General features: G+C 59.7%; 2 protein-coding genes across 6 annotated transcripts in view; one reads left to right on the top strand and one right to left on the bottom strand.

Annotated features, from left to right (window-relative positions):
* The first annotated feature begins 1,144 nt into the window (after positions 1-1,144).
* FUZ (fuzzy planar cell polarity protein) lies at positions 1,145-5,785 on the top strand. Of its 4 annotated transcripts, none has more exons than XM_054588731.1 (11): positions 1,145-1,392; positions 1,606-1,727; positions 2,002-2,086; positions 2,334-2,402; positions 2,548-2,652; positions 3,359-3,556; positions 3,692-3,787; positions 4,082-4,188; positions 4,263-4,327; positions 4,406-4,480; positions 5,436-5,782. In XM_054588731.1, exons 1-11 carry the CDS (start codon positions 1,282-1,284, stop codon positions 5,660-5,662), a joined length of 1,260 nt encoding a protein of 419 aa, XP_054444706.1. In that variant the 5' UTR covers positions 1,145-1,281; the 3' UTR covers positions 5,663-5,782. The 4 variants fall into 4 exon arrangements, with proteins under 4 accessions (XP_054444706.1, XP_054444708.1, XP_054444709.1 ...); XM_054588734.1 differs by having other exon boundaries at positions 1,298-1,406; positions 5,436-5,783; XM_054588732.1 differs by lacking the exon at positions 1,145-1,392 and adding an exon at positions 1,473-1,520 and having other exon boundaries at positions 5,436-5,783.
* Positions 5,786-5,895: 110 nt separating this feature from the next.
* AP2A1 (adaptor related protein complex 2 subunit alpha 1) overlaps positions 5,896-21,337 on the bottom strand; it is a 28,492-nt gene continuing 13,050 nt past the window's right edge. The window contains exons 5-24 of one of the 2 annotated variants that reach the window (XM_054588729.1): positions 17,991-18,120; positions 17,278-17,379; positions 15,869-15,977; positions 12,402-12,552; positions 11,912-12,080; positions 11,644-11,781; positions 11,030-11,212; positions 10,492-10,589; positions 9,980-10,211; positions 9,720-9,887; positions 9,476-9,639; positions 9,101-9,166; positions 8,673-8,729; positions 8,490-8,572; positions 8,298-8,386; positions 7,105-7,229; positions 6,904-7,020; positions 6,746-6,815; positions 6,403-6,537; positions 5,896-6,140 (exon numbers count right to left, since the gene is read on the bottom strand). In XM_054588729.1, coding sequence (XP_054444704.1) covers positions 6,063-6,140; positions 6,403-6,537; positions 6,746-6,815; positions 6,904-7,020; positions 7,105-7,229; positions 8,298-8,386; positions 8,490-8,572; positions 8,673-8,729; positions 9,101-9,166; positions 9,476-9,639; positions 9,720-9,887; positions 9,980-10,211; positions 10,492-10,589; positions 11,030-11,212; positions 11,644-11,781; positions 11,912-12,080; positions 12,402-12,552; positions 15,869-15,977; positions 17,278-17,379; positions 17,991-18,120 — 2,464 coding nt within the window. In that variant the 3' untranslated portion in view covers positions 5,896-6,062. The remainder of the gene's footprint in view (positions 6,141-6,402; positions 6,538-6,745; positions 6,816-6,903; positions 7,021-7,104; positions 7,230-8,297; positions 8,387-8,489; positions 8,573-8,672; positions 8,730-9,100; positions 9,167-9,475; positions 9,640-9,719; positions 9,888-9,979; positions 10,212-10,491; positions 10,590-11,029; positions 11,213-11,643; positions 11,782-11,911; positions 12,081-12,401; positions 12,553-15,868; positions 15,978-17,277; positions 17,380-17,990; positions 18,121-21,337) is intronic. The other variant, XM_054588730.1, reaches the window with a different exon arrangement.

The following is a 21,337-nucleotide window of genomic DNA, read 5'->3' as shown; positions in this document are numbered from 1 at the left end:
TCAATGAGGGGTTCGAAGGATGGTTGGTAGGAACACAGATCTCACAACTTTCTGCCCAAACAAAGCTGTACAATTTCTCAGCTAAATCCTGGCCTCTGAGGGCAAGCAGGTGGTGCGACTGGCCTGGGACGGACGTTCTCTGGAGAAATTCCTATGGAACACGGGACTGGACGCCTCCATGGAGGGGTGCCAATGGAATGTCGGAGCCGAGGACTCCAAGGATGTGAAGATTGGCAAAGGAGGTCAGAGGGGGCCGGGGCGCGATCCCAGGACGGAAGAGGACTGGCCAGGAGAATTCCTGGCTGATGAGGGAAATTAAGGCCAGAAGGAAGGGAAAAATGTGGGAAGTATGGCCATGGGAGTTTAGTCAGGTAGCCTCGTCTTGAGAGGATGTCTAAAAGTGGTAGGAGAGAGGGCAGACGTCTAAACACTGGCGACTAAGACGTTTCTTTCCGGTAAAAAGGCTCAGGGTTTCCCAGATCGTAAACTGCCGTGGTCCCAGAGACAAAGCTCTTAACCTCAAGTCGCGGAGAATGAGGGCAAGAGGCTGAGATATGAGGTCCGGTCCGCGCGAGAAGGGGAGGACGTAGCAGAGAAGCCAGTTCCTGGCCGGTCGACCAGAACGCGGGGAGCCAGAATGAATTGGAAGAGGATAAGACAACGTGAAGCGACACAATTGGACCAAGAGTAAGAAATCACACATTATAACAGAAACAAGTTATTCCTTAGTTGGTATCTTACCCGGGAGTTGCCTAAAAATCCCGTGATCGTGATTCCTCTCTCACCTTTCCTGGAGCCCCGAAGCGAGCTCCTAGCTCCGGTTGGAACCAGTGACTCCACGCTGCGCGTCCCCGAACTACTTAGTCCAGGGATTCTATTCTCTCCTTTGCTCACTCGTGGCTGTTAGAGACAACCAATTTTGTTTTTGGTATTTCTGACGCCCGCCCCGCCCCCCCCCCCCCCCGCCCGGCGCCGCGCATTCTCCCGCGCTCAGCGGCGGAGGATCGAAACCATTACAGGGACAAACTGAACTTTTACGAAGGAAACGAGCCGCCATCTTTGTTAGGGGTATAATGACTTCCGGCCGGGGCGGAAGAGAACCCAAGAGGCGTGGGGGAGGTGCTGAAATAGGGGTCGATGATAGGCCCGCTTGGATTCTTCCCATCCGCTCCCCATCTCGCCCTCTGGCGGTTTCGTATGGCAGCCCGACTTAGTGTGACTACGGTCATTCTCCAAGACGGGCACTGACCGTTTTCACGAAGGGACTGGGGTGGGTCTCAAATGGGTGAGGAGGGGACGGAGGGCACCGTACATCTGCTGTGCCTCGCGGCCTCCAGCGGAGTCCCCCTGTTCTGCCGAAGCAGCCGCGGCGGCGCCCCCGCCCGCCAGCAGGTGGGGCCCTCGAGGTCTGGATCTCCGAAATTGAAGGGGGTTAGGAGGTTGGGTTCGGGGTCTTCAAGGGAGTAGGGGCTGGAGAGTTGAGTTCAGAAGGCTAAGGGTGCAATGGACCAATAATGCAGGTTCCCTGACCAGGGGGTGCCCCAGGGGACCTACAAAGGGTAGGGGATCGGGGGGCCCTGTCTGATATCCTCAACCTTTCCCCAGCTCCCGTTCTCTGTCATCGGCTCCCTCAATGGAGTCCACATGTTTGGGCAGAATCTCGAGGTGCAGCTGAACTCCGCGAGGACCGAGGACACCACCGTGGTGTGGAAAAGCTTCCATGACAGGTCTCCAAGTGGTAGCAGGGACAGGGCTCCGGTGATAGGGCCTGTTGAAGACGACCTCAAAGCCTTCCAGCTTTCCGAGGCCAACTGTTTACTCAGCTGTGGGATCTCCGACAAGCCAATTACCCTCTCTGATCCCTGGGTTTCTCTGTATAAGAAGTGGGTTGTGCTGGGGGAGGATGTAACTGGCAGCCGGGCTCAAGAACAAACTTCTATCCTCACGGCCCTGTTTCCCTGGCCTGGTCTCATTCTTTCTTCTCACTTTCCTTTCTCACAGCATCACCCTCATTGTTCTGTCATCTGAGGAGGGCACCTCGGAGCTGCGACTAGAGAGGCTACTCCAGATGGTTTTTGGGGCCATGGTGAGACTCCTCAGGTCTCTTTTGCAAACCAAGGAATCTGAACTCCCAGCATCCTTCTCCCTCAGACCCAGCAGTCTCGGTCCCCCACACCTTTCTCCTCCCAACCCCAGGAATCCTGGCCCTCAGTCCCTTCTCCCTCAGACTCCAGAGTCCAGTTCCCCAGCCCCCTTCTTCCTCAGTCTGAGTCCCAGCCCCTCCTTTCTTCTGAGATGTCCAGGACCCCTGCACTCTTATATGGCTCTTCTAGGTTCTTCTTGTGGGACTTGAAGAACTGACCAACATCAGCAACGTAGAGAGACTGAAGAAGGAGTTGAGGGTGAGGCTACTGATGTTTGGGAACTACAGTTCCCAGCAGCCCACTGTGGGGGTTCTTTGTCTGACCTTGGGCCACTTTTCTGATGGGGAGGCAGCGGATCTGGGGCCCAGCTAGGCTGTAGGCACCTCCCTTCTCCCTCTGCTAGGCCAGCTACTGCCTCATCGACAGCTTCCTGGGGGACTCAGAGCTCATCGGGGACCTGACCCAGTGTGTGGACTGCGTGGTTCCTCCAGAGGGGTCCGTCCTGCAGGTAGCGGAGAAGCTTTGGGAACCCAAACCCGCCCTTGTGACCCTGTCTCAGTCCTCATCCTCTTACCCCGCACCGTTGCCTCCGCCTCTTCCCATCCTCTGGGCTCCCAGCCCAATCCCCACTGTGCCCCAGAAAGATCTTTTTACACCCAGAGCTGACCCTGTCCCTTCCCTGATCACAGCTCCTCATGGTCCCCAGGACGAGGTCCCAGCTCCTCACCCAGCTGCTGCCTCAGGGGTCCCACAAGTCCCAACTTCTCAGCTCCCCTGCCTTAACATACACTGTTCCTTCTGTCCGGTGAATCTCCACCCTTTTTTAAAATGCTGCTCTTGTGGATTCACCAGGCATCGCCTCCCAGAGGGTGACTTGGACCTCTCTTGAGCCTCGATAGGTGGTTGATTGCGCGTACCTGGTGCACAGGACTCAATAAACCACAGCTGCTGCTGTTGTAATTATTAGCTTCAGTAGCACTTGCCGGCGGGGTAGCAGGCACCTTACCTGCTTAACCTAACTTCACGGTGTGACTTGAAGATTGTAACTGCATGTAAAGGTGAAGGAACCCAGGCTCAGGGAGGCTGAGACTTGAGCCTGGCGACTGGGCATACTATGAGTTAGATGCCGGTTCCTTCCCACTCGCCCACCTGGGAAGTCACTTCCACCCCTGCTCGTTCTCCTGACTCGCTCTCGGCCTCCCTCCCTTACTCAGGAAGCCCTCTCTGGGTTTGCCGAGGCTGCGGGCACCGCCTTCGTCAGCCTCGTCGTGTCGGGCCGGGTGGTGGTAGCAACAGACAGCTGGTGGCGGCTGGGGACGCCGGAGGCTGTTCTACTCCCCTGGCTGGTAGGATCCCTGCCACCGCAGGCCGCACGCGACTATCCCGTGTACCTGCCTCACGGGAGTCCCACGGTGAGTGGGTGAGGCCAGCAGGGGTGAGGTGGGGATAGCTACCTGGAGGCGGGCCTACAGGCGGGGTCGCGAGGAGGCGGGGTTTGCGATGGAAGGGACAGAACTCTGGCACGCCCACCCTGCGCCCCGCTTCAGGTCCCGCACCGGCTTCTGACCCTGACGCTGTTGCCGGGCTTAGAGCTGTGTCTGCTCTGCGGGCCGCGCCCGCCCCTCAGCCAGCTGGATCCACAGGTGAATTCAGACCGTGTCCCGCTTTCCCCCGTTACACCCTCTACCCACGCGCCGCAGCACTTTTCTCACCACCCTGCCCTGCTAAGTGCTCTTGACTTTGCACCGGCCCTAGGTCAGCCCCGCCCCTCGGGCTGCACCCCAATCGCATTCACCTCAGCCTGGCCCCCTTCCACTCCAGGCCTCGCCCCATCCCCCCCGCCCGCCCTGCCCCCGGCCGTGTGGGCCACGCCCCTCCCCTTTATATTTCCGACCTCACGCACGGGCCCCGCCTCTTGTTGACCACGCCCCCTGCAGCTTCTGGAGCGCTGGTGGCAGCCAATGCTGGACCCTCTGCGGGCCTGCCTGCCACTGGGACCCCGAGCTCTGCCCGCTGGCTTCCCCCTACACACAGACATCCTCGGGTAGGGCTTGGACGGAGGAGTGGGTTGGGGTGCTCGTCCCCTCTTCCCTGGCCGTGACACCCCCTTTCCCACAGGCTGCTGCTCCTCCATCTAGAACTAAAGCGTTGTCTCTTCACCGTGGAGCCTTCAGGGGATAAAGGTGACTGAGGAGGAGGGCCGGCTGGCAGGGCCCTGGGCCCTGGGGGGGGCTCTTTGTCACCCTTTCTTCCCCTTCCAGGTCCTTCCCCTGAGCAGCGTCGCTGTATCCTCCGGTCCTTCTATGCCCTGGTCACTGCGGTGCACTTCGCACCAGGTCAGTGGTGGGCAGCGCCCCTTTGTGCACACAGGCCACACAGGAGGGAGTAAGAGGCGGGGCTGGAGAGGCTGGTCGAACTCAGCAGATACTAGGCGTGGTCGAGGCCTGGGTGTCCACACGGGTGGAAAGGCAAGGGCAAGGAGGCCCCGGACTGTAGAGGGCAGTCTCTCCTGGGGAGTCGTCACAGTTAACACCGACTTTGCAGCTCTTGCCAGTGCTTTACATGTAATGAGTCCTTCATCCTCACAGGTGAGGGTTATCTCCTGCTATATCATCATTCCCATATTACAGGTGGGGAAACCGGGGCTCAGCTAATAAGCAGCAGAGCCACAGGTCACACACAGGTGCCTCCTACATCAACACGCTCCACTCCACTGCTTCAAGTACAGGCTTTACCCATAGTCAGGCGGCGTCCGGGGGGTGGGGGGCTACCACAAAGCCCAGGTTAGCGAGGAAAAGTTGTTCTAGGACCCAAGAGGTCTCAGAGCAACAAAGGAAGGGACCTAGAGTGACGCTACGACCCCAGTGAAGACCCTAATGTAGCAAAATGGTAAAGAGCTACACCTGGCAGAGGACAGTCCTTTCCCAGCTGTTTGCTCCACCCCTCCCTACCTGCTTCCCATGTGTAAAGTGGGATGGGGGTCCCTGGGGGGGTCCCCCGTACCTGGCACCTGGTGAGTAAGCAGGATCAGCATGATCGCCATTTGTGTTGCTAAGTGGACCGCTTGGGGCTCCTCACCGAATCCCCAGGAAAGGGGGCGACTTAGGCTGAGTGGGAAGAGCGGCAGCTGAGTGAGAAAGCCTGGAGCCTCCAGGTCACTGACAACCGGGTGGAGGTGCGAAGCCATCGCCTCTCAGGAGGCGGCCGAGGATGGGGCGTGGCGTCCGCAGGTGGGCAGCCTAGTGGTCCAGGCCACACCGGTCACCTCATCCTTTCCTGTCCTTCCTCCAGAGCCTGGGCAGCAGGAGGAGAAGGTGGAGGACCCAGCCCACCGGCCCCAAGTGCCAAGAGCCTGCTACCTGGTATCAGGGACTGAGGAGCCAGGCACGGGGTGGCGTCTGGTGGCCCTGCAGCTGGGGCCGCGGCGGCTGCTGCTACTGCTGTCTGCTCAAAGTCCCGTCCATGGGCTGCGGGGCCTGGCGACCCACACTCTGCACGCTCTCACCCCACTCCTCTGACCGCTGGGCAAGAGCCACAGAGAGGGACCCGGGGCTGTTAGCGTCTCTCTGTTTATTTGATCACAATAATACACAGCCCCTGGACAGGGAGTGGGCAGGAGGGGCCACAACAGGGTCGGGTGGGAGGGGAGGAGGCGCCTGCTTCCCTGGCCCCTCTCCCCTCTGTGCTTGGGGGGGAAAGGGAGGGAGGGGGCTCCCCCTTACCCCCCAGAATGTAAACAGCAGCAGATGAACAAAAATAAAAATACAAAAGGCCGGAGGAAGGTCCCAGGCATCCCCCTATCCCAGGGTCTTGCCTGTCACCAGCAGAGGTCCCCTCACTGCCCCATCCACCAAAGCTCCCTCAGTCCTAGGGGCTTCCTGGTGCCGGCCACATCCCCAGGGGCAGAGTGTCCAGGTCTCAGAACTGCTGGGCCAGCAGCTCACACAGGTGACGGGAGACAGGCTCCTTGCTGGTGCGCAGGGTCAGCCGGTACATCTGGGGGACAAAGGGGAAGGGGCTCAGGGAGGAGGCAGATGGATGGGGCAGGCCAAGTGAGACAGGACGGAGGAACCGTAAGGGACAGGAAGTAGGAATAGAAGTGACAGGAAACAGACAAAGAATGGAAGATCAAAGGCCAAGAAAGATTGAAAAGATACGCAGACTTCGCAAACTGGGCTGGGACAGGAAGACCAGACCTAGAGGATGGGGGAGGGGGTGATCTGGCTGCTTCAGGGGGGCCTCCCAGACCACCACTCACCTGAGCCTGGGCGTTGGGCTCCAGCCGGAGCAGACAGCCCACCTGCAGGGCTTTAGTCTGGATGATTCCAGCCCCCACAAAGTTCTCGGGGTTGGGGTCCACGTTGTCCAGGAGAGCAGAGCCAAACCCCAGGAGCTGCGGAGGAAGGCAGGCAGCCGTCAGAAGTGCCAGATCTGTCGGCTCCCAGAGCGGCATGCCAGCTCCAAAGCCCTCGGCAGTGGGACTCGGCCGGATTTTACAGATGGGACAACTGAGGCTCTCAGCAAGTTGGGCAGCCACCGCTCCCTAAATCCAAGGGCTGGCACATTGACCTGGGGCCTCCTCTCCTGACTCTCTCTCTTACCTTTGCCTTAGTGACTTCTGCATCCATAGGGTGGTTGGCTTTGAAGATTTTCTGCGCCTCCTGCTGAGGGCTGGGGTGGCAAAAGGTCCAGTCAGGGACCTGGCAGCTCCAGCCCACCCACCCTGCAGGGCGGTGGTGGCTCCACCCCCACTACTCACAGGCTCAGCTGCTTCCAACGCTGGAAGAAGTCCTGGGCTGCCATCTCTGTTGGCTGGAAGAACTTGTTGATGGTCACTGGGAGTTTCAGGGTGAGGGACTGAGGGGCTCCCCCATACCTGGTGTTGGAGGAAAAAGGGCTTGGTCAGGCCCCGCCCCTCACCCAGGAGGCCCCGCCCACCCAGCAGCCCCCCCTGACTCACCGGAAGCGCACTGACAGGAGTGGGGGCGTCAGGAAGTCCCGCAGACACTCGATGTTGAGCACCTGCTGCACCTGCGCCCCACCGTCCACCTGCGCAGCTACACGCTTGGTCTGCACCGCCAGCTGTGCCCACCCGTGGTCAAGGAAACCAGAAGTGGGGTGGCTCTGTGGGGAGCCCTGGCCAAGGATCTCTGAGGCGCTGGGCCCTGCCACCCTGGGTTCCTCCCATGCTCCACCGCCTCTCACAATGGGCCCAGCGGCCTCCTTTACTACACGTCACACTGCACTGAGGCCAAAGATGCTCTGGGTTTGAACCCCAGCGCTTACCACCTCAGTGACTATGGACAAGTTAGTCAACCTCTTTTGGTCTCATCTGCAAAATGGACGGCGTGTCCACAGTGTTCAATGGTATAACCCAGTTGGAGTACTTCTCAGTGTGCTTGGCACATGATAAGCGCACAAGAAATGGTGGCAGTTGGCGTTTTCACCATCTACCTTCACGTTACCAACCCGCAGGCAAGGCTGGGGTCCCCTCTCTCTCCCCCCTGCCCCCTCGCCATGCCCGTGCACAGCCAGCGTGCAAGAGGCCTCTGGGCATGATGGTGACAGAAGCAAAGAACTAGAAATGAGAAGGTCCTCCAAGTGTTGGGGTCCAACCCCGGTAATTTCATGGGGGGAGGTGGGGAATAGAGGACCAGGAAGCAGGGAGAGGGGCCTGACGCGGCTTGAGCACTTCCTGTAAGACAGCCATCCTTCCAGAGTTTTCCAGCCACACTGATCTACCAAACAACCCTATGAGAAGGAAGAGGCGGCTCGGAGAGGCCCAGGTCACACAGGAGGACACTCTGCTCAGCATCAAGACACCCAGGCCAGGCTCTCAATTCAGGAGGCACTAGAATCACGGGTGTGGAGGCGGACAGAGGACAAGGTCAGGAAGGGGCCTGGAGCAGCAGGGGTTCTAGAAGCAATGCCTCCTGCATGCCTATCATAACACTTCAGGGTCGTCTCCTGTCTTGGAGGAAAAAGGAGGACCACCCCTTCTTACAGATAACACCAAGTCTCAGAATTAACAAGTGCTCAGGCTCTCAAGAGGGCTGAATGGGAGTCCTGAACAGGGTCCACTGCCTCCTCAGGAAAGCAGACCTGGAGGGGCAGGCCTGGAGCCAGGGGGCTGGGCCAGGTTGAGAGGATATGAGTCTGGAGGTCTCCAGGGTGGACGACATTGGGCGTGAAGTTCTGGAACTGTACCGACGTCTTGTTGCCATAGAAGAGATACATGCGGCCTGCAGGGAGGGGAGAGACAGGCCTCCATCAGCTTCCCTACTCAAGGCCCAAGCAAGGTCTCCCCCGAAACGCCGTCCTCACAGCCCCGCCCCCCGGACACACCCAAGTTCTGCCGGAACTCAGACTTGACTCCAATCTGCAGCAGCTGGTTCTCAAACAGGACCCCGTTGTTCTTGCACACGAACCTGGGTGTGGGGGGCTCAGGATGAGAAGAGTGCCGGTCTGGGCCCTGCTTCTTGACCCCTGCCGGTCCTCACTCCCCTCCCTGATGGCTCCCAGACTCACTTATTCAGCAGTTCATCGGCCTCCGGGATGGGCGGGCTGATGTCCTCCAGACCTGGGCTGCAGGCAGGGAAAGGAGTAAGATGGGAGGAGACTCGAGGGAGGAGGGTGCTAGAGGTAAAGGCCCGGCGCTAGCTAATGGAGGGAGACAAGAAGCCCTGAAAGGAGAGAACCCCACAATCCGCATACCCAGATTCCCCAGAGAACCCCAGAGAACCCCAGAATCAGTCTAGTGATTGCCTCTGATGGGAACAGGACCCTAGCGTGTGCTGCCATCCGCCCCCTGCATCAGAGGACCCTGACTTCCACTCCCTTCCAAGTCCTCGTCTGCACGGTTAGCTCAACAGGAACCCTGGACGAAGCTACCAGTCCTCTAACCCTCCCTAGGGACACAAGAGCCTGCCCACCAACCCCCTGAGGCCACCCCTTACTCAGCAGCTGGAGCTGGGTCAGCCAGCAAAGCCATGGGGCTCTCAGGGGCAGGCGGCTCCAGCTCGCTGGGCCATCCAATCCCAGAGCAGACAGAGAAGACAGGCGTGGCAGGCAACCAATCCCAGACAGGCAGCAAGAGGGCCGAAGAGAAAGAGGGAGGAGGGAAGGAGAAAAGGAAGAGCACGCTGAGACACGGTGATGGGAAAGAACAAAGGGTGGCCGGGGGCAGCCGAGTCCGGAGGGGCCTGAGGGGCCACAGGACGTAGGCCAGGAGAGGCGGCAGCCAGGTGGGCAGAGGCACAGGGACAGGGAGGGAGGAGCGAGTTGGGGACAGACAGAAGACGGGTAGCCCAGGGCCCAGGGCCGGATGGTACCTGAGGAAGGCTTCCTCAGGGGTGGGACCCAGGCTGGGCTGGGTGGCCGGGCCATCGGAGGAGACGTCCACCAGGAGGTTGCCTGCACCCGAGGGAGCCTGGGGTGCTGCTGGGGGTGGGGCTGCCCGCAGCCCCAGGAGGTCGGCGGAGGGCGAGGGAGTCGACTGTAGGGAGTACAAGTGTAGGTGAGAAGAGGCGACACCGCAGGCAGACCCTCCAAGTGGCCCAGTCCTGGGGGACTCACCACAGTGCTGGCGGTGGGCTCCACGCCTCCATTGATATCGTTGCTGCTGGGGTCCCTCCGGCCGTCATCCAGGGCGCTGCCGGCTCCGGGTCCCTTCTTGCGTTTCAGCTTGGCCAGGATGGACGACTCGCGCTCAGGGAAAGGCGGCATCTCCTCCAGCACCGTGGCCTGCGGGGGCGGGGGCGCGTCAGTCAGAGAGGGAGCGGGGCGTGGGCGCAAGCGCGGGGGCGGGCGGGGCACGGGGGGACCAGGGCCCTGACCAGGACGTCTGTGCTGGCCACGGAGCTGAGGGTGAGGTACTCCACGGCGCGCTGCTGCAGCTCCACGTCCGCGTTGCGCAGCTGGGAGCCGGCCCGCAGCACGCCCTGGATGGTGGCCTTGGTCTCCGGGAAGAGGTTGATGAACTTGATGTAGGTGGACAGCAGCAGGGCCCGCGTCGCCACGCTGCACAGGTGGAACTTGGAGTGCAGCAGCGAGAACTGCACCGGGGGGCTGCGGGGGGACAGGGGTCAGCGGGTGCGAGCTCCACCGCCCCCCCAGGACCTCCCGTGAGGTGCCCGTCCCTCCCAGGGACCCTTCCCAGGACCCCGGGCTGGCCCCAGGATAGGGCCCATCGCGACCCTCTGTCCCAGAGGCTCCTGGGAGTTGGGTTCTCCCTCCCCTCACAAGGCTCTGGGAGCGAGGCTGGGAGCGTCCTGGGAGCCCATCATCGTTAGCCCAGGAACACCTGGGGTCCCTGCACCCCAGACCCTTCAGATGTTCACACCCTCACCTCGAGCGGGGGTCCCCAGCGATCAGGTTCCCAAACTCCCCAAGGATGTAGCCGCCGACCTTCACCATGTTCTCATGACAGGCGGGGGCCTGGAGCGCCTGGGAGGCAGGGACAGGGCGGGAGGGAAGCCGTGAGTAAGGACGCCCAGATCAGGAGCGCTCAGGTGTGCCGGGCGCGGTGCTAACCCTCGGGACTCCATGACGTGTGTGGGGTTACAGATTGGGAAACTGAGGCACAGAACAGTTAAGTGACTGGCCCGAGCTCACACAGGCAGTAAAACAGGACAGAATGAGACCCCTTTCCGGTGCGGAAGGGGTGGGACACTGGCGGGCCCCGGGGACCGGCAACTGCATGCCGGGCTGACCCCCACGCAGGTCAGTGAAGGCCGGGCTCCTATGTCCCTCAGGGGAAGCAGGGAGGCCAAGGGCACTGCTCTGAGGAGGAAGCAGGATGGTGGCCCAGGCTGACTGGTCCCCGCAGTCCCAGCTGCCCGTTCTTTGCGCTGAGGCCCCTTGGTGGGGGCGCTATGGGTGCTGACCTCAAAGACAGTCTTGGCAGCGTAGCCTTGGACGTCATCGCGGTTAGTGACAATCTGCAGCACGCGGTACCACACCTCCTCACTCACATAGTCCCCTGCGATGCGGATGAGGTTGAGGATGGTGTCCACATACCAGCTGTAGTCCACTGCGTATTTCTCGGCCAGGATGGCCACCTTCAGGACCTGCCAGCCGGGAGGGAGGACGAGCATGTGTGTGCGTGAGCGTGTGCCGACAGGGAGGAGGACGTGGACTCCACTGGGTCTGAGCTCAACTGTCCCCATCTGGAGACCAAGGAGACCAGGCCCCCAGCCCCGCTTCCCTCGGAGCCGGAGTCCAGGCCCCAGCCCCTCCTTCTCCAGATCCGGGAGTCCAGGCCCCCAGCCCCCCTTCCCTCGGAGCCGGAGTCCAGGCCCCAGTCCCTCCTTCTCCAGATCCGGGAGACCAGGCCCCCAGCCCCGCTTCCCTCGGAGCCGGAGTCCAGGCCCCAGCCCCTCCTTCTCCAGATCCGGGAGTCCAGGCCCCCAGCCCCCCTTCCCTCGGAGCCGGAGTCCAGGCCCCCAGCCCCCCCTCCCCCAGATCCGGGAGTCCAGGCCCCAGCCCTCCCACAACTCACAATCTCTTCGCGGATGGCGTAGTCGGCCGTCTCCAGGTACCGCAGCATCTCCGACACGATCTGCTTGGCGTTGCTCCGGTCGCACATGGCGTAGAGGAGGTCGGCCGCCCGCTGTCGCACGCTGACGTCCCGTTCCGTCTGAGGGGAGAGAGCAGGTGGGTGTGTTCTAGGCTCCGTGCGGCACAGGGCTGGTCACCCAAGGGCCTCGGAGCCCCATGCCTCTGAGAAGGCAGAGGAGACAGCGGCTGGGTGGGTCTGGAGATCGCACCTTGAGGGCGTTGATGACGGTGTCAATGTGGGTCTTGACCGCCTCGTGGGAGAACTCGGAGCTGGCCAGCGTGCACATGCTCTCCAGGGCCAGGTAGCGCAGGTTGGTCTCCCGGTGCTGCAGGAACTGGCCCAGCTGGTTGCAGGCCCGGACCAGGAGGTTGGGCTCACTGCCAGCGAGAGAGGGACCCACAGGGACATGAGGCCTCGGGCAAGGCTGGCACACTCCGCGCCACCCAGGTCTTAACTCCTGCCCTGCAGCCCAGGCCAGACCACGCCTGGCGACCCCGACTTCTGGGCCACTGAGCCCACGTAGACAGCCGGGGACCCTGCCTCCAAGGAGGGACCCAGCACCCACCCGGCAGGGTAACATTTCACAACTTCACCCTCCTTCTCCCTAGGAGTCAGTTCCCAACCCACTCGCCTGGGACCCAGGAGTCTGGGCCTCTGGCCCCTTCCCTGGCCCAAGCCCCCCGGCCCCAGGCGGGCACCTGTCGTAGTGGATGATGAGGCTGATGGTCTCGAAGAGGATGGCGTTCTTGGCGTTGGAGTGCTGGACCTTCTTGGACTTGGGCGGCTCCTGGGCCTTGTTGAGCACAGTCTCCAGACACTCGACCAGCCTCCCCTTCACAGCCGCATCCTCTGGGGAAATGGAGGGCGCGTTCCAGGACTGAGCGCTCCGCCGGCCCAGATCATCGGCCAGCGCCAAGGGCCGTGCCACGGGAAGGGTGGAGGCCTGCAGCTGCAGGCCAGGGTCCCTGGTCCCTCAGCCCTTCCTGGGGCCCCAGGTGACCAAAGGATGTGGGAGAAATGCCAACAACGGACCCGACTCCAGACTGGGGCTCTTGTCCTGCTCCGCTTGGACATTTCTGGGCAAGAGGCTCCACCCCTGTGAGCCTCAGTTTCCCCTGTGACACTACAGATGCTCTTTAGGCTTCTCAAAGGCAAAGAAAGTTCTAGGCACCTTCCCCACACACGCCCTGAAACCTGCCTTCCCTCAGAGCGGTCTGAGGGCCTGAGACAGACAGACGCCAACCAGACGTTCACACAAACCCTGGGAACCGCCCTTCCCTGGATGTGAGGCGACACCGTGCGGACAGAACAGCTGTCAGGGGTTCTAGCAAGTGTTGTACTCAAATCCATCAGGCATTCGGAAAGCGCTCAAGGACACAAGACAGCAAATGGCCCAGTCTAGACAGTGGGACAGCCTGCCACACAGAACTCTCCTGGGTTCCTCAAAAGCAGGCAGTGGCGGGTGGGGAGTGGGGAGACGATCCAGATGTAACGACAAAGTCAGATTTAACTTCTGGTCCTAGACTGTACTGTATTTTTAAAATTGTATTCATTTTTAGAGAGGGGGAAGGGAGGGAGAAAGAGGGGGAGAGAAACATGGACGTGCAAGAGAGACATAGATCAGTTGCCTCTCAAACGCCCTCAATCTGGGGACCTGGTCCACAACCCAGGATGTGCCCTGACTGGGACTCAAACCTGCGACCTTTCACTGTGCAGGCTGGCACTCAATCCACTGAGCCACACCAGCCAGGGCCTATAATTTTTTTAAGCCATAAAAATAGTGCTATGGAGCCCCAGCTGGTGTGGTTCAGTGGACTGAGTGCTGACCAAAGCGTCGCTGGTTCGATTCCCAGTCGGCACATGCCTGGGTTGCAGACCAGGTCCCCAGTAGGGGGCAGGTGAGAGGCAATCACACATTGATGTTTCTCTCCCTCTCTTTCTCCCTCCCCTCCTCTCTCTAAAAAATAAAACAAACAAACAAACAATGCTATGGACCACTGCGGCAGTTTGGTGCCTGGACAGCAAGTGACACTGTGAGGTTACTTTGAATCTTCCGAGGTATGCTAAGGGCACTGTGGTTTTACACAGGGTTCTCGGGAGATTTTGGGCTTGGGGGATGCAAAGCCAGCCAGTGTTAACCAGCTCCGCTGGGTCTAGGAGCAGGCAAACGGGGCGTTAATATGCTGGTCTCAGAAGTTGTCTTTATGTTTGAAACATTTTATAATTAACAGCTGAGTGAAAGCCAATGTCCTGGAATAAAGGGAGTAAATCTTCCAGACTGAAGGAAGATTTATGAGAATAATCAAATTCGATACTAGTATCTTGGTTAGATCCTAGTTCATACTGACTGCGGAAGACATTTGGGGGAAATGAGGATAAATTACAGTGGGTATCAGGGGAATATTAGTGAATCATTGTTAGTTTGAAGTATGAGTGTGGAGTAGCTGCTGGAAATAAAAACTGCCATAGTTTTGAGAAATGCAAAACAAAATATTTAAGGCAAAAGATCATGAGATCTCTAATTACCTTTTAAATGTCAGAAATATGTAAAATAAGAGCATGCATGTAAGGAAACAAGAAACACGTGAAGTCTAGGTGACAGGTATCTTCTACTTGTTTGTATGTTGGAAAATTTTTTATAATACGTATTAAAAAATTACTTGGATGCCCTGGCTACTGTGGCTCAGTGGACTGAGTGCCAGACTGCAAACCAAAAGGTCACCAGTTCAAGTCCCAGTCAGGGCACATGCCTGGGTTGAAGGCCAGGTCCCTGGCTGGGGGCATGTGAGAGGCAACCAAAATGCTGTTTCTTTCACATGCTGATGTGTGTGTCTCTCTCTCTTTCTCCCTCCCTTCCCCTCGCTCTGAAAGTAAATAAATAAAATCTTTAAAAAATTACTTTTCAAATGAATTGGCGACAGCCCTCCCTGCCCAGCCCAGCCCAGCCGAGCCCCATCTGCCTGGGCCGTGGCTGCACTTCCTGCGACACAGAGCAGCCGAGTGGGTGAGATGCCCCGCTGGGCACCTCCCAAAATTGTAAGTGAGGACTCTGAGATGGAAGGGGGCTACGGTTCCAACCCTCCTTTACAGCCTGAGAAAGAGCCGGAGAGGCCATGGGGCTTCCCTGGGGCCGGTAGCAGAACTCACCGCCAGCTTCCACAGGCTGGGGCGGCTTTGGAATCGCCTGATCATACACTCAACTCCAGCGCGCGCATGCACATGTACATACATACACAAACATGCACACATGTGCACATACGCACAGGTACACATGCAGATACATGCAGGCGCACAGACGCGCACAGCGCCATCTGCGCAGACGCGCACGCACACCCGCGGACGCACACCTAGACCCCTAGCACACAAGAGGCTGGCGACGAAGACTCAGGGCTGCACACTGGCCCAGCCCACAGCGGGCGCTCGGCGCTGAGCTGAATTAAAGCGACCTGGTTTATAAGGCGCCTACTGTGTGCTGAGCACCTCAGGACAGGGTCCCCCAACACTGCTCTGCGAGGTCAGACAGCCGAGGCCCCCGGTCAAGGGAGGGGCTTAGAGCACAGACTCTGAAGTCAGGCTCTGCCTGTCAGTCACTGGCCAGGCCTGAAAAGGCCACCATGTCTCATCTCAGCCTCTGTTTCCCTGTCTGCATATCGCAGGGACGCTGGGAGGGTGCAGACATTCTGGGGCAGGAGCTGGTTCACTGTAGGTGTTTCATGCAGTGGTCACGACAAGGACTCGAGAACCCCTGGCAGAGGCATAGTAATTCAAATGGCACAGCCTGGGAGCTGCCGGGTGGCTTTAAACACAAACTCCCCCAACCCAGCCTCGGTTTCCTCGTCTGTAAAATGAGCCTGACAATAGCCCTAACGCTGCAGGCCGGAGCACGAGTGTGGCTCAGAGAGACCCTGGCCCACAGCAGGGGGTCAGCAAATGCCAGTGATCTGTCCGACTCTCCCTGCCACGCAGGGTGGGCTCCCTGCCCGATGCTGCTCCCGCCTCATGCGACATACTGGCCTGGGAGCCTTCCTGGCCGGGTCCTGGGCTCAGGGCTGCCCCGCTGCAGGTGAGGAGCAGGACTAGAGGCACGGGCCACCTGAGAAATGCTGACAGACCCCCAGGACCCGCCTGCCTGCCCCAGGGCCCAGCCCCGGGGGTTCAGCGGTACCTGGCGGTGGGTAGCACTGCAGCAGCCGCAGCAGCTTCACCGAGAGCCAGGGCGCGGGCACGAAGTAGTAGGTGTAGTCCTGGAGGTCGGTGGACGCCGAGGAGACAATCTGGGGACGGAAAGAGGGCGGTGAGGCATGGGCGGGGGCACCAGGGTGCTGTGGAGTAAGTGCTGCCTTCCCAAGTGGGAAACTGAGGCTCGGGGCGAGGGGAGGCCTCAGGCACACAGCAAGCATCCAGGAGGGTCCGGGACAGAGCGGGGGCTGCCGGGTGGCCAGGAAGTCTCTGCCAATCCGAGTCCCTACTGTGAACTCCTGACCCCAATTCTGTGATCCCCCAACGTCCTGGCCAGTCCACCAGCGCACACATCACACCCCCTCGGGGAGACTGCTCCCTTGCAGTTCTCCCCCAAAACTGGAAGCTGCTTGGGGCAGGATAGGGTCCCCGGGCCTGATACCAGGTCAGATGCAAGAAAGGCTCAGCAGATGGGGGAAAATTAAGTGAGAGGCTGTGTCTCTGTTTCCTCATGGCGAACTCCTACTCAGCCTTGAAAACCCCTCTCCAAGCAGCGCTCCCAGCACGCTGTGCCCCAGCCACACCGTCACTCTCCGCGTCTCCCCCACCAGCCTGGCCCACCGGACTGTTCAGATGGGTGGCGAATAAATGAAAAAATGATTGAATGAATGAGCCAGTGTGGTGTTCTCCTGCTTGAGAATCCGGGGTTCTTCTTACCTGCCCAGAAAATGTGTCTGTTTACTCCCAAGTCTCAATTCAGGGATCACCTCTCCCAGGAAGCCTTTCCAGATTTCCAGTGCTGGGTTAAGCGCTTCCTTTGGGGGCCCACAAAGCCCTAGGCTACCTCCACAGCAGCACAAACCTCCCCTTTTGTGACAATCTGTGACTGAGTCAGCCTGCCCTGCCACATACATCCTTTCCTCTGACAGGACAGGGGGCTTCTAGTGGCCTAAGGCCTGACCCACCGATGTTCCCCCCGTCAGCCCACACAGAGCCAGGCACACGCGAACCCTCAGGACACGTCCCCAGGACGGGCGTGCATGAGGAGAGCAGAGGAAGGGAGGTGCACGGGGAAGGAGCAGAGGGAAGGCAGGAGGAACAGCAGCAGGCAAGAGGGAGGGAGGGAGGCAGCACAGCCGCTCCCAATTCCTGGGCGCTCAGCTCGCGCCCGACGCTGTTCTAACGCTTCACACAGGTTCCTTTGCAGCAATGGTGTTGGGAGGTGGGCGCTGGTTTCATCCCCACTGAACAGAGGGGGCGACTGGGGCCCAGAAAGGTGAGGCCACTCATGGCCAAGCCGGGATGAACCCAGCCCAGCCTGTTGGACTGACCCTCAGAGAGCAAGGGGACCAGAGACGGGGGTGCCAGGGCCACCAGCAGCGAGGCCACACCCACCCTGCTCAGGCGAGACACAGCCAGGGAAATGCAGGTCTTGAAGTCATCCGGGTTCTTTTTGCAGAGACAGGTGATGAGGCTGACAGCAGCGGTGACCACGCCCTGTGGGGACACAGGGGAGGCAGGTCAGGACCCTGGCGGGAGGGTCAGGCTGCAGACAAGGGTGCAGGCTGCGGATCTGAGAGCAGAGAGCAGATCGCACGGGAGTGGGGTGCGCTTAGGGGTGTCCATGTGTCACAGCGGGCGTTTCGGGGCTCAGAGACATGACCAGCACCCACTGGGTGCTGGAGTGCCCCGGGCGGGCCCAGGCGTCCGGGTGCAGAGCAGAGGGTGGGAGGGGACTGTGGAGGAACTGGGAGCATTGGGAGTGGGGACAGAGGACAGGCTGTCTGTGCAGGCTGGGCGGGCCACAGGCACTGGGAGGACCTCTGGGTGTCCGAAACAGAGTCTAGGATTTGTCTGAGGGGATGGGTGGGGGTTGGGGATCCTGGGCAGGACCCCTGGGCAGCCGGCGGGGTGTCGCGGATGGAGGTGGAGGGGTTTGGAACCCTTGGGTGAATAGTAAGTACTGAGGAGACGGGACCAGGGTGCCTGGGTAAAGACAGGGGCCAGGGAGGGGGCCCCAGGCATCCCGGGCAGGGGCGGGGCTCCCTGGGCCTGCGTGGACAGCGAGGGCAGGGACAGGCCTGGGGGACCGCGGCACCGCGCCTCACCATGTGCTGGTCGTTGAGCAGGTGCACGACGCGGGCCGTCCACTCGCCCATGGGCACCAGGTCGGGCGAGGCCTTGTAGAGCCGCAGCAGGCACAGGGCCGCGCTCTGCTTCACGCTGTCCATGCTGTCCCTGCAGGGCCACAGTGTGGGGCGGGTGCGGTCAGAGCGACCCCGGCCGCGAATACCTCCCCTCCTCTCTTGCACCTCCCAGGAAGGCGGCCAGTGAGAGGGAGAGAAAGCCAGGCGCACCGCACCACAGACCCAATGTGGCGCGCCTCTCACGGCCGCATCTCAGTAGCCTTGGGGGGTCGCTGGTGGAGCAAAACGTCAGCCTGGCTCTGCACTTACGAGCCGCCTGCCGGGCCCCAGCACCACTGCAGGCTCATGGGTAGCCCGGCGCACACAGAGCCTCCGTTCTAGCTGCAGGCGCCACCGTCCAAGCACCCCCAACGCTGCAGCGGTTCAGGGCTACAGCGCAGGCCAGGGCGGGCAGGAACGGGGCAAGCTGGGGGACGCAACTTGGGAGAAAGGCCTCTGGTAAGGTGCCAGGTGAGCAGGACACTGAGAAACTTAATGAGAAAAGGCAAAATCTCTGCACAGAACATCCCACCCTGGGGTGTTCCAGATGACGGCCCCAGAACATTCACTGCAGGGCTGTCCTCAGACGCAAACCGGACAAGAAAGGAAGGTCTGTCCGCGAGACGACGCGGGTGGAGGGGCGCCTCTCGCCTGCACCATCGCAGCCCCGCCTCCCAGGCCCACGCTCACTCTGGGCCACGCTCGCACCGAGCGTGCCTGCCTGCGCACCAACCGTTCAGGCCGCATGGCAGCCCTCTCAGGAGGGGCGCTCCATTACCGGCTCCGGTTACAGGCAGGAGGCATCCAAATACCAAACCCAGGAGTAAGAGCTATTTATCCACTTGGTTAAGTTAAATGGAGACTGTGATACTATTCAGGTGGAGTTTAAAATTACACACACGATTTGGGGGCTGAGCCCAGGTATAGCAGGACAAAACGGACATGGGAATAGCCGCCACCGGATTTAGGGGACCAGGGAGGGGCAGGGAAGATGGAGAGACGATGTGAGGGACCTGAGAGGGAATTCAACTGCAACTGCCGCTTTTGAAAAAAGACTCAGTCCCATATGACTCAGCAATTGCACTGCTAGGCATCTGCACGAGAGAACTGAAAACACAAATGTGCACCTTATTCGTAATTGCCGAACAGTGGAGTCTTTTTTATGAGTAAATAAATAAAATGTGGTCCATCCAACCATGAGCATTATTCAGTCATAAAAAGGAATGGGATTCTGATCCATGCTCCAGCATGGTGGACCTGGGGGACACTATGCTGAGCAAAAGCAGCCAGACACACGAGGCCACAGGCTGTGGGACTCCACTGATTCGAAATCCACTTCTGTGAAACGCCCCGAACAGGGAGCTGTGGCGAGAGGAAGGTCAGTGGCTGCCTGGGGCTGAAGAGACAGGCAATGCGGGCTGGGCTGCTGACGGGGGCGTGCGGCTTCTGGACTTAGTGGCGGTGGTTACACAACGCTGTGAATACGCTAAAGACCGTTGAATTGTACCCTTTAAAACAGGTGAAAGAGTGACCTTTATGTTATGTGAACAATGTCTCAATTTAAAAAGATCTACCTAAAGGTGCTCCAGGACAGCGGTTGTCCGAGCCGAGTTTGCAGGCTGGCGAGCCCAGCCTGGCCTGCAGCAGTGGCAGGGCACGGCCCCTCAGCAGTCACCCCCTCGTGCGAACCAGGGACATCAGTTACGCTCACATGCGTCTGTCACACTGGCCTCCTTCTCCACCCTCGGGGTGAAGGGGCAAATTCTCAGGCTCGGGGCGGCCAGCAACCTCTGTCTGGCCTAAGCCGATGGTGACCGGCTGCCCTTGTCTTAAAGAAACTCACCCTGGCTGGTGTGGCTCAGTGGATTGAGTGCTGGCCTGCTAATTGAAAGGCTGCCGGTTCGATTCCCAGTCAGGGCTCAAGCCTGGTTTGTGGGCCAGGTCCCCTGTTGGGGGCGCGTGAGAGGCGACTGATCGATGTCTGTCTCATGCATTGGTGTTTCTCTCCCTTTCTTTCCCTCCCTTCCCCCTCTCTAAAAATAAATAAAATTAAAAAAAGAAACTGCCAGCAGCACTCACCACGACTACCCCCTCCCTTCTCCATGAAAACTGCTTCTCCGTGTTCTGAGCCAGGGCCCAGGGAGCACTTCCTCCGCCCTCCCCGCAGAGCGCAACACACCGGCCCCCAGGGCTCGGCCTGCCCTGCCCCGCCCCGCCCTCCCTGAGGGCAGGAGGTTTCCTCCCCATCCCCCCTGGACTATCCCATACGTCACTCCCCAGCCACACAGGGCTTCTGGGCACAGCCTGGGCACAGGGACTGTGGCCAGTCCCCAGTGAGATGCAACTTGTGAGTGCATTACACGCTGGGTCTCAGAGACTTAGCACAAAAAATACTGGAAGACAGCTCGGAATAACCTTTATGTTAATCCAATGGTAAAATGAAAAGACTAAATATTAAAATTAGTTCCACCTGGGTTTGTTTTTTTTTTTTTTTTGTCTAACATGGCGACTAGAAGAGTCAAAAGTGAGCAGGTGGCCTGCACTGTATTTCTGTGCGCAGTGCACGTCTCTCTCGTGGCCCCTGGTCCCTGCCGTCCCACCGCTGCTGGCCGCCCGCCCCGGCCTACGTGTCTAATAGGCACCTCGCATCCAACAGGGCCAGGCCCCACTCTGCAGCCTCCTCCCCTCCCCTCCCCTCCCCCGATTCTGCCCGGGCCCCACCGTTCACCCGCCTGTTCTGCCTCACTTCGGCCTCGTTCACGCTGCTCTCTCTTTCAAGCCCCAGGTGGCCCGTCCTGTGGGCGCACCCGCCACAGCACAGCCCTCACAACGGCCCTTATGCTGCACCCCAGGTGCCAGCCACCATCAGCTGTGACCTGGACAAGAGCGCGCGTCTTGGTGGTCTCCCTGCGGCCACCCTCACTGCCCTGCAGTCTCTATGTCCCCTTATGATTTCTCGGGCTCCTTGAATCTGAGGATCAAACTCTTTCATGGGCTCTGGAACATTCTCAGCTGTTCTCTGTTCAAACAGTGCCCTGTCACATTCTCTCCTTTCTCTCTTTCTAGAACTCTAAAGAGTGTTACGTTAGACTTTTATCTTCCACGACTCTGAACTTCTCTTTTTACAAATTTCCGTCTCTGTTTCTCGGGCCTGCATTCTCATCAATAAATTTTTTCGGGTCTACTGCCTGTTTAAATCTGCTTTGACTGTGTCTACTGTGTTGCTGAACTGACCTCTTAATTTTTTTTTTAATCTCAGTGATATTTTC

This window comes from Pteronotus mesoamericanus, unplaced genomic scaffold, assembly GCF_021234165.1.
Source record: "Pteronotus mesoamericanus isolate MK-2021 breed Mesoamerican mustached bat unplaced genomic scaffold, CSHL_Meso_final scaffold_137, whole genome shotgun sequence".
NCBI lineage: Eukaryota > Metazoa > Chordata > Mammalia > Chiroptera > Mormoopidae > Pteronotus > Pteronotus mesoamericanus.
Note: the sequence above shows the minus strand (reverse complement) of the source record. Positions and strands in the feature narration are given on the sequence as shown.